The sequence below is a fragment of the Fulmarus glacialis genome, unplaced genomic scaffold (genome assembly GCF_000690835.1).
Source record: "Fulmarus glacialis isolate BGI_N327 unplaced genomic scaffold, ASM69083v1 scaffold36587, whole genome shotgun sequence".
Lineage (NCBI taxonomy): Eukaryota > Metazoa > Chordata > Aves > Procellariiformes > Procellariidae > Fulmarus > Fulmarus glacialis.
The window spans coordinates 53,477-65,715 of record NW_009224487.1 but is presented as its reverse complement, the minus strand read 5'-3'; the positions used below and the strand labels follow the sequence as shown (position 1 = coordinate 65,715).

General features: G+C 38.2%; 1 protein-coding gene across 1 annotated transcript in view; it reads right to left on the bottom strand.

Moving 5' to 3' along the window:
* Positions 1 to 413: 413 nt before the first annotated feature.
* The window catches only part of LOC104079953 (rho GTPase-activating protein 42), a gene marked incomplete at both ends in the record, with an annotated part of 44,999 nt that continues 33,173 nt past the window's right edge, over positions 414 to 12,239 (bottom strand). Inside the window, 5 exons of the mRNA XM_009582163.1 lie at positions 414 to 453; positions 1,480 to 1,558; positions 4,124 to 4,217; positions 6,094 to 6,195; positions 10,444 to 10,573. Coding sequence (XP_009580458.1) covers positions 414 to 453; positions 1,480 to 1,558; positions 4,124 to 4,217; positions 6,094 to 6,195; positions 10,444 to 10,573 — 445 coding nt within the window. The remainder of the gene's footprint in view (positions 454 to 1,479; positions 1,559 to 4,123; positions 4,218 to 6,093; positions 6,196 to 10,443; positions 10,574 to 12,239) is intronic.

The window sequence follows — 12,239 nt, the reverse complement described above, 5'->3', positions numbered from 1 at the left end:
GCAGCGTTAGGTTAACAGTTGGACTTGATAATCCTAAAGTTCTTTTCCAACCTGAATGACTCAATGATTCTATGATTCTATATAGGGATATTATTTCAACACACTGGTATTTGTTTACATTTAGATAGAAACTTTTTACAGATTTGTTAAATATATTGTAGCTTTGGAGCCAATCAATTTTTCTTCCAATCTACATTTGATAGTAATACAAAAGTTGAAGGCTTTCTCACAGTTTACATAGCTTAGGATGTGCTTTCATGTAACCCAACCATGTAATCCAACAGTTAATTTCATAGCAACAGAAAGAAAACGTAAAATAATGAATCTCTCTCTCTCACACACACGTATCTAGAAACCAGGACATTACAGAAATCTAGCAATATTTGGTAACTCTACATAAATAAAGAGCTTACTTTCTTCCTTCTTGCTGATAATGGCTGGCAGGGTGTAGATCTGTAAAAAAAAGGGCAACAGGTCAATGTTTGTGCTTTAAATTCTTTATTACCAGGCTTGTTGGTAGTTCTTAAGCTAGCTGCAACATGCTGTGTATTAGCTTTCTCCTAGGGGAAAGCCAACCTTGCCTTCCATCTTCTCTTGAAGTTTACCCCCACAGCACTGTTAACCCAGGTTAAGAGCCCTGTGCTAGGATCTGAGCAGGTGGAGAGGGCAACAATCCACTATTTTGGTTGTGTTTGCAGTTTTACACAGCTGATCATCTTCACCTCTGGGGAGGAGGAAGAGTGCCAGCAGGATGTGTCCCAGAAACCTATTCAGGCCGACCTTGAGATTCTAGATTGACTAGGGATTTAGTAGCATTAAATTTATAGGCACCTATAATGTGTTAGAAGTCAGATTTGCAGACTCCAAATGGGTTAAATTTCAATACAACTATTGATCTAATTTCTGTACTGTTTCAGTCAAGCAAGAAGCTTGTAAAAACACTCATCTATCTCATAAAACCAATCAACCATTTTTTTTCCCCTTGGACACAGGTCTGGCATCACCCTCATTCAGTGACTATTTTAAGAGCAGATTAGTAGTGGGAAGAGATCTCAGACAAGCCTGTCTCTTAGTAGCTTTCAACACATTTTTATGCTCTCTGTAGTGCCTTTCAAGATGGTGCTAATTGTTTATTCTATGATGCTGCCCAAAAGATGGTTTGACTTTACCAGTGCAGAAACTACCACTTCACAAATGTTATCTGAACCATGAATCCTATTAGACAATATGCTATCATATTACTTAAACATTAAATATCTTAACATAAAATAATAATATATAAATAAAGGCTTAAATTCACTGATAGTTCTGCTTTTCTACTTTGTACCTATCTTCACCGTGTACTTGCAATAGTGTCTCACAAAGAACAGAACTGTATTTGCCTGTACTGTAACAGCGAATCTGAAATGCATACTAGCTTCTTTCTTTAATATGTGTGCCACAAAACTGTAAAAAGAAAAGGAAAAAAAAAATCCTTACTGGTTCCTTTCCATCCATAGCTTCGAGCCAAAGTTTTCGGTTGGATTCTGAAAAAGCTTGCAGTGTTATGATTCCAGGTCTGTCAAAAACATACACATATACTGAAGTTACTGATCTCTTTTTCTCAAACAGTATCCAAAGTCACAATCCAAATGCATATTGATATGAAGTGAATACATATGAGGCAGAGAGAAGTTAAAGAAAGTTGATGGCTTCTGACATAAAACAGTAACTTTGAGTTAGATTTAAATACAGGTCTGTTTTTTTAGAAGTTCGGTACTGCAACACATAATTTTAGATGCCTAGTCCTAAGTGCTACAATCCTCTAATAGGTATTATGCACCTCCATATTGCAAGATGAGTTATACACCTGCAAATGGGATCCCATACATTTTTCAGTGGGGAGGTGCTTAGGGTGGAAAACTTAAGGGCAAGATACATCAGCTCAATTTGACTGAATATGTCTATGCCTGAGCTGGTTATCTACATTCCTCTCATAGCAAATGAAGAGAACTAGGTACTTTTAATCTAAAAGTCATCATATCCCAAAATAGATATCCAAAGTCAGTCAAAAGAAATGTGCCCTAAAACAGTGGCCTAAAAAGAGCGCTTTGAGATAGTATCTCAAGTATAGAGACGTAAAGCCAATTGAGCTGAGTACTGTCATGATGCAGAATTTTTTATTTGAGAGGATTAAAAAAACCAGTTCTTTCTGCTGGCTGTGCTCTAATCGCTACGACAGAAGTTAAAAAAGTGGCATAACCCCTCTGTTGATGAGGCTTTGACATTGCATAGAAAAAGATTCACGGGAACCAGTGAAGGGATGAGGGAACATATTTTGATTTTTGTTCCTGGAATAATGGCGTGAACAGATGTGTAAATACAAAGAATTAGTCTCTATTTGTGATCATAGGCAAACAAGTTCTTTAAGAAATGCTTTGAAATTAATTCACTGATTAGCCAACATAGAATGCCCAAGAGACAGTCCATTTTAAAAAGTCTTGCTCCCACACCAGTGTAGTGTATTTCTGCTCAAAACTTTCAGCAGACTGTCCAAAACTGTGATTTTTCTATGGTAGGTTCACAAATAAAGGACAATATAGTTTTCACTAGGTATTCATCTTCCACCATAAAAATAACCAAAAAACCATCATCCTTTCCCACCTCCTCCAAAAGACCTTGTGTTTACAAAGCATGCAAGAAAGCAAGTGGACAATATAAAATATCACTGTGGACGTTCTAGTAGAGTAAGGGAGAGAGAAAGGACAACACTCACTTGTGAATACATTACAATGGTACTGCCACAGATGCGTCTAATAAATGCAATTCTACTTAGAAAGAAACAACTACCAATTTCAAACTCAACCTGTCAATTTGTCCTGGTTTCGGCTGGAATAGGGTTAAATTTCTTCCTAGTGCTGTGTTTTGGATTTAGTATGAGGAGAATGTTGATAACACACTGATGTTTTCAGTTGTTGCTAAGTACCCTCCTAGTCCAAGGACAGCTCCCATGCCTACTGACTGAGCTAGGTACACAAGATGGGAGGGAACATAATCAGGACAGCCAGCTCAGCTGGCTAATGGGGTATTCCATACCATGTGACATCATGCTCAGTATATGAATGGTAGGCGTGATCCAGGAAGGACCGATTGCTACTTGGTTATCAGTCAGCGCGGGTGGTGAGCAATTGCATTGTGCATCACTCCCCTTTCCTGTTCTATTAAACTGTCTTTATCTCAACCCACAAGTTTTTCTCACTCTCACCCTTCCGATTCTCTCCCCGCCCGACCGGCAGGGGGAGTGAGTGAGTGGCTGTGTGGTATTTGGCTGCCTGCCAGGTTAAACCATGACACAATTCAAGCTTAGGAGCTTCCAGGAGACCAGTTAGTCTCAACATTTGTTTATATAAAATTTCTTAAACCTGAACTCACTCAGAAGTCTATTTTAGAAAAATAATGTATTATATTTGAAAGTAGCCTCAAAATTATCATGTAAAAACAGCAGTTCTGAATGGAATTTAAAATTACAGTAACAGTCATAAACTATTTCTTAAGAGAACAACTACAAAAGCCAGTCTATTTATAATATTTTAAGGGAAAAATTAATTCAATATTCTCTTTATTCCCAAGCTTGAAAAAAATACCTTTACAAAAAACTGTGTACGTATATTTCAAATACGGAAAAGCTGTTTTCATCTATCTTATATAATTATAAGACCCAGGAATAAGTGAAAAAAAAAAATTGTAGAAGTAATTTTCAAAAAAGAAAAATTATGTGCTATCATACATTTCACAAAGAAATAGAGATTGGTACAGAATATGCTTATTAATAAGTATTTATAAAAATATTTATGATCTATTCCTAAAAGAGGTAGTCAGTTGTGCTATAGGTTTTGTAAGAACCCATCTTGTATCTGCATGCAAACATAATGTAGTTAAGACAACACATATGCAATGTAGTGAATTTTGTTAGAAAACCAGGTTTGAACAAATAAGTACTAAGTCTTGAAAGCCTGGTTTGTCTAGATACAAGCATATTCAGAAATATGTGTTCCTATTACAGGAGTAGTTATTATATATTGGTTGCAAGTGCTTCTATTTTTAATTATTTTCAATTTGTTAACGCAATGAAAAAAATTCAAACCTCTCAAATACTTCAATATCAAAACAGAAACGTTTGTCAATTGAATCTGTCTTTCTCCTGATGCAAGATTTTAGCTTGAATATTTCTGGTGAGCTTGTGACAAGGCCATTCTATAAAACAAAACAAAACAAAATTAGCACAGGCAGTATACTGATATACCTTGGCTTCACATCTTAAATTTAACTGTATGAACAGTCCAAAGAACATGCCTTAAGATGATTATTTAGGAACATATAAAATAATGTCTCTGTATATAAAGTAAGACTACAGTTAAATAGCTTTCTGTCACGTATTTGTTACTTAATTATTATACTTCAGAAAACTCCCTAAATTGAAAACTTTACAAACACCTGCATATATAACATGATTATATGTTACATGCTAGAATGAATATTATATAATTCTGTCAATTCTCACATGCAGATAAAAAGATTTCTAAAGAATAAAGCTGACTAACTCCTAGTTCTGGCTACCATCATTGAGAGGCCACTCTCTATAATGTCGGAGAGGCTGACGCAATCAGGGGAGTTTCTGAGGAATGGGAGAAAGCAAATATCATTCCTGTCTTCAAGAAGATCAAGGAGAAGGATATGGGGAACTACACGCCAATCTGCATCACCTTGATCCCTGGGAAGGTGATGGAGTGAATAATCCTGGAAAACACTTCCAAACATATTAAGGACAGAAAGGTGACTGGAAGTAGTCAGCATGGATTTAATGAAGGGAAAATCACGCAGGACGAACCTGATAGCCCTCTACAATGCGATGGATGGCTCAGTGGATGATGGAATAACAAAGAATATTGTTTATCTCAACTTTAGCCAGGCTTTCGACACTACATCCTAATACAGTAGGATGTTTCCTACTATATCCTGATATACAAACTGGTCAAGTACAGGCTAGATAAGGAGATAGTGAGGTGGACTGAAAACTGGCTGAACTGCCGAGCTCACAGCAGAAGTCCAGCTGCAGCCAGTCACTAGTGGTATGCCCAAGGGTCAATACTAGGGCCAGCACTGTTTAGCATGAATAGGAATAATCTCAAGCACCCGGACAGGCTGGGGCTGACAGGATGGAAAACAGCTTGGCAGAAAAGGACCTGCAGGTCCTGGTGGGCAACAAGTTGACCATGAGCCAGCAATGTGCCCTTGCAGCAAAGGCAGCCAACAGCCTCCTGGCTTGCATCAGACAGATCACTGCCAGCAGGTCAAGGGAGGTGATCCTCAGCCTCTGCTCAGCACTGGTGAGACACTTTTGGAGTGCCGGGTCCAGTGCTGGGCTCCTCAGTAAAAGAGAGACAGGGATGTACTGGAGCAAGTCCAGCGAAGGGCCACCAAAGCTATTAAGGGCTTGGAGCATCTGGAGAGGCTGCTGGGACTGTTCAGCCTGGAGAAGGGGGATCATATCAGCGATTTATCTATAAAGAAGACTGAGTCAGATTCTTCTCAGTGGTGCCCAGTGAAAGGGCAAGAGGCAATGGGCGCAAACTGAAATACAGGTAATTCCATTTGAACTTAAGAAAAGGCTTTTTTATAGTGGTCAAACACTGAAACCGGTTGCCCACAGAGGTTGCGGGGTCTCCATCCTTGGAGATATCTAAAACCTGACTGGACACAGGCCTCACTAACCTGCTCTGGTCGACCCTGCATTGAGATTAAACTAGATGATCTCCAGAGATCCCTTCCAAGCCTCATCCATTCTATGATTCTGTGCAAATGTGGTTGATTTCCTATGCATCTAGAACCACCACATTAGAGAAGTTATTTAATATGTGGTTTATATATGTTTTAAAAGAAATATTTTTATTTAAATATTTAATTTATCTATGCTATATAAGGCATGCACTGCTTCACGTATGAAAACAGCCTTATGCTTTGCTCACCACATTTTTCTCTTTTAACAGTTCCTGAATCCTTAATATAAAAGATGGAATATACAGTTCATGTATGCGTTCATGTATGTGCAACTCACCACTTTGCCACCAGATTTTGTTTCAGCTATACTCATTGTAAATGTTTTTGTTCCTTTATCGTAAGTGCAGTAATGTTTTACCCATGTAAATCCAAGAGGTCCTAGATTAAAGAGAGATAGTATTAAAAATAATTATTTTGGCATTTTATCACTATTTTAGTTGGAGTTAGATAGAGAAATGAAACATAACAGCATCCACATGTAGCCTACAAAATCAAAAACTCCCATAATTTTTTAATTTGAACATGTTGTTCAGGTATAATTTTCAAATATTGCAGCTTGATGAGGTTGCCCAACAAAGTTCCAGCACACTGATTTTCTTTGGCAACTGGATGGGTTAACAGCATTTTACTAGGGTAGATAGGCAGGAGACAGGCAAGATCCTGAGGATTTTTCTGCCTAAGAAATATAGTCGAAGCTTTTAACAACCCAAGTGAAACACTAGGATTCAGTATTACATACTTTCTCTGAGGGAAACCTTGAAGTCTGGTATTAGATCCAGAAAATTGGACAAAGTCATGAAGTCAGAATGTATTTCCCTTTACCTTCAGAGTTCTTGTCAAAGGTAACAAATGCTTTTGGTAGTATCATAGGAACTCTATTCTTCTACCTGTTACCTTAAGGGAGTTGGTAAAATGGCATTGGCTCAGAGATAGATTTAATCCTACATAGTTGAACACTGACGGGTGATTTCATTACAGGAAAGCAAAGAAAAGAAAGAAACAGTGCACTCTAAAACAATAGTGGTTTAGAGATGAGGGATAAAATGCTGTGTGGCAGAGGTGGTGCCTTCAGCAAGAAACATCAGCCTTTTATGCCTTGGAAGGGGTCCTCCTGGGGAAGAGGTGGGTCTAGCAGTGGCGGACAACTGACCGTGACAAACTGACAATTGCACACACTCACAATACCCAAGTATAATGTACTTAGGGATTCTCTAGTCTTCAATTTATATAGCCATACATGAAATATACAGCAATCACGAAGCAAGTGGATGTATGACTTATCCTGGAGAGGTCACATCACACTACTTCTTAATCCTACTGCAAAGTATAGGATCTCTGATGCAGAAGATGTTTTCACTCCTGGATTACCCAGAGCTTTGCTCAGGCATTGCTGTGAACCTTTAGTGAATCTAAACACAAAACCCTCTTGAGCTTAAGCCCAATGGTATTTTAAACTTCCTAGCTTAGATACAGGTATTTATAATATGTTATTTGCTGTGAGGACATGGAGTAAATCCTCCCACCATTTCCATAATTCTTTCCACATCCTAGAAGTACAGCTAGGATCTCCCCCAGTTTCTGGAAAAAAAATGTTTACTGTAGCACAAAGAACAAGACAAGCTCCCAGATTCCTACAGATACATCTGGAAGGGTGGTGCACTGCAGAGGACAGGATAATTCAGGTTTTTGCAGTGTGACTGCTCCCCCTTGGGCCAGAACCCACTATAATACATAATGGCTATAACCGCACTGGTTAAGAAAGAGTGCTGGCAGCATTCACAGTGACCAGGTAACACACAGTCAATGGGTAACTTGGAAAAAACATCTTGATTTTTGAGGACAGGAAATTTAGCATAGAGGGTGGGATATTCTGTGCAAGCTGGTCTCAGCGGCAGAGTACAGCCCCGTTTATTTTACTAGCATTGACACAGCTTCTGCAGCTTCTCTCAGCTGCAGAGACCAAACACAATGGCTATGTGTGAAGAGGTACCAAGAAGGAAAAGCATTTCTTTCCTCTTGGACAGCATTATGCTTCAGAACCTGGCATTCAAACATGGCCCCTCTCTCTGCAGAGTCATCACAAATGTAGGTGCCAAAGCAAAATACGTATTTATATATAATGCAGTATTGTAACTACTGTGTAAATTCAGAATAGGAAAGGACCAGATGATACTTTCAACCCACATGTGATTTTCCAATTCATTTCAATGGGAATTACTCATGGGAAAAATATGATATTGATTTTTCCAAAGTACTGTATATCTGAACCTTTTAATTCTTTTTACAATGAAAAAGCTCTGAGTTATTAAAAAAAAAAAAAAGTATTTTAAGGGTTTTGTGTTTGTTTTTTAAAAAAAAATGTAAACAGTTAAATAAAAATGGAAGGTGTTAAAAACAAACCTAGTAGTTTTGCTATAGATACAATGCTTTTGCCTTCTAAATGTAGCCTTCCACACAAATGGTGGATATACAAGAGATTGCATCAGTCATGTAAGTTGGATGTCTGGCAATACAGAAACATAGATGTGGAAAGTTACACAGTCTGTTACTCCGACTCAGAGAAAGTTTTCCCATTAACTGCGTTTTGCAGGAAAATAATGTCACGAATTGAAAAGGCAAGTGGCTACCCAGCCTCAGAAGTTAGTTGTTCTGTCCCTATATTTTAACTTATTTTCACTTAGCAAAACAAAATCTATTATCATTCTAAATCAATTTTTCCTCTGATAGCATTTCATTAACTCTTTTAGCATATATAAGAAGGATAAGCACTCTCAAAGCAGTTTTAGATGAGTTTAGAAGTCACCTGTTTTTATTAAAAAATTGTAGCCAGACACCTACATTGCAACTTTAAGTCTGTTACTCACAACTGTCCAGCTGAATGAAAATGATTTATGGCCTACTGCCATTTTTTTTCAAGAAATTATATTTACCACCATGCATATGAGTAATAAATATATACAGAATTTACTCTTAAGAACAGCAAACATTTAACCCAGTTGCCCATAATTTGACAAGAGCCTATGGGATGATGGTTGTAGGAAAGTAAACCTGCATGACAAGGAAATATAAAACCAGAACCTTCCCCACTGACACAGAGATTACAGACCCTGTTACTCTTACTCCAGAATAAACTAATGAACAAATTTCTTTTCAGTAAGAGGATGTCAAGTTGGCCTCTCACTATTTAATGAAGCACAGCATGTGCCCAATGCTTCACTCCTTTTCTCCCTCCCTCATTAGCAGGGCTCAGTGTAATTTCCACTTAACACAGGTTTCTTTTATCATTATTACTCAATTAAAACATAGAGGGTCTTCTTAAAACTTTCAGTGCTACTGAGGGTAAAAGTGGCTGAGGTTAAGTATGATAAGGATTGAGGTTTGTTTCTTTTAGCTCACATATGGAATAAAGATTAATTTTGTGATGTTATTTGGAAAATCAATTATCTATAGCTCCATGTAGTCTCTTGAGTTATCATCTAAAAGGGGAGCAGTGAAGAAGATATCCTCAAAACTGAGGTCGAATGGGGTCAAGTTTGACATGGGAACTCTATATCTAGATGCCTTCTATTTATTTTTAGATTGAGAAATCAGGTGCAAAGTTGTATTTAACAGTTTTTGCATGAATGTCAAACTTGCACAAGCATGTACACACTATCTCAAAACACTTTGCTAGTATCAGGCTGATTCCACAGCAAATAGAAAAATGAATAAATAAATATATAAATCTGGGTACCCCATGCAATGAAAACTATTTTACTGAGGGTTTTGCATGATACTGCAGCTAGTTTGGCTTTGTTTTCTATACTGGTTAGAGTGTAAAACAGTGGCAGCTGATACTTCAAGTGACGTATAGTTTTGAATTCTCTCATTTGACTTTTCACATATTTCCTGGTTCTGTTTTCATTCATAACATGATGTATTGCTAGACTCTTCTAAGTAGTTTCAGACACTTATGACAACTTTAGTTCTATTCCTTCATTTAGTTCATCACTTCATTCTCATGTCACATGAAGTGAATAAAACATAGGTATAGATTTGCAGCTATTTTGAAGCTGACAGACTGTATTTAGATGACACTCTTCTGACACCTTTGTTTTCCATTATGTACACGTTCATTTACTCTTGAGGTGTCTGGGTCAGTGGAGATCCCTGGTATAAAGTGGAAGTTGCTCCTGCTGGGTGAACTATGGGCCCCCTGTTCAGGCAGAGAAGTACAAGAGACAGCAGGGTTTGGCAGGCAGAGCCAAAGCAGAGTGCTGGGAGCTTGCAGCTTCTGCAGCAAGGAGTAGGGCAGCTAGCCAGAGCAGAACTTGCTACCAGTCAGCTACTGGAGTGGCCAATAGCAGGGACCTACCCACAAGGACCCAGGGGGCAGGAGTTGAGTTGCTTACAAGTGCTTTGATCACCATTCCATCTGACCTTAGCTACTCTCAGTGCTTTTTGAAAAGTCAAACATTTATTTTTCTTTTGAACCTCTCAATCATTTGGAAAGCAACCATAGCAGAAGTCTGTAGACATTCGAACACAGAGTTGTTGTGTTGTCCTGCTAACCAAACCATTTTCTCGTCCTTGCATTTGTTGCTGTGCCTTTCAAATAAAATTAAAAGTTAGATGTGTTTCACTCACGTTTCTCCTGCACATAGAGATAGCCTTCCATTGTCCATTGACTCGGTGGTCTGTAATCCTGGTTGGCCGATTTCATTCTCTGCATGAGTCTCTCCACTTCCTGCCTAGTGCTTTCAAAGTTATTCCTGGTCTAATACCCGGAAAGAGAAACAAACAAAAAACCACATTATCTCATGCAAATACCAAAACAACAATGAAGAACTAATTACTAATAATGCCAAGGAGACTGTATCGGAGACCAACAGAAGCATTTGCCAGAGACATAAAAGGAAAAAAAAAGCAATAAAGAATAATACTCTTCATTGCTCTAGAAGCCTAGAAATAACATAGTAATGAAGAATTCAACTTAACCACGCAGGCGTAAAGGAAACATAGTTGAGAATAGTAACATTCCTCTTTCTGCAGGTCACTAACCTCAGAAAAGAGGTCATTTCCTATCTTTAGGTATACTTACACAGTATTTTGCAGACAGATGCAGGTTTTCTCTCTGTGTACTCTAGGATACACAGACAGAAGCCAGGCTAAACTAGAAGCTGCTGATAGCATAGCCCCAAACCTGAAGTAATAAGTCCTACTGAACCACTTGAAGTACAGTGCAGAGAACACTGGTTTAGGTTAATGCCAGGCTAATGTTTCTAGACAGCTGCGGTCTCTCCACACGTGGAAGAGACAAATGTACTGTGTATCCGTATCTGCAGTAATACCACAGCTGCTGATACTCAGAATAGTCAGGTTACCGGCACTATCACGAACATTTTTTTATAGGGCTATACTTAACTAACCATAGTTAAGTATAACATAAATATGGTAAGTAAGAAACAGGTCACAAGTGGCAGAACTGTGCCAAAAGCATGGAAGGCTGTGTCTGTCCTAAATATCATGTGTAACCAAGGCATCTGACCAAGCAAACAATTAGATACAAAGGTGGGTAATTCATATTTGCTGATATCTGTAAATTATGTAAATGGGTATTTTTTCTAATTGCATTCAGTGGGGCCAGGGTTTCCCTCTACACACTGAGCACGGTCTAGTAGAGGAGAATTATTATGAGGTGCCAGAGGTTTGATAGGTTGCTACTAATATACCAGACGTTGAACACTTTGTTCCTACAGGTAATAAAAAAGAATAAAGATTTTTGTAATGTTTCTGCAAAGTCGTCTTATGGACTCTAATCCTGACTAGTCAGAAAGATACTCTCAGGACTTTATACACTGGTAAATACTTTCCCCTTTTTGTGGGCCATTCATGGAGTTGCACATGAGTAGTATAATAATACACATGTTAAATCTTCTTCTTGAAGACATACATTATTCAATTGATTATTAGAGGGGGAGGTAAAATTCTTCTCTGAACTTTTCAGATGATATCCTTAGGGTGAAGTATCAGTTCAGACCAAACTTAACAGAGGGACATGCCATTGAAAAGAGGAATGTCCCCATTTTGAGAGCTTATCTCTGTTTGTCTATTAAGTTTTTAATTACTACTTTTAAGCAGCCAGGACTTTGTATCAAATTACAGAAAACAAAGCCAAATGGACATACAAAGTAAGCCACTGGCCAGGTGAAACAGTGAAAGTGACAACAGGTCATGTTAGGACATGGTGATCTGTTAAGAGCTGTCAGTCTGCCACTGCTCTGCGACTCCTATGGTTGTTACTGCTCCTGCTCTACCTATAGGACAATTTTAAGAACAGAAACAGCAGTTCAGGTCAACTATTCTCCAAGACCTTAACATACAATGCAATGGAAAGGAGTACATTTGACAGCTACAACAGACAGGCTGAACACAATTCTTCT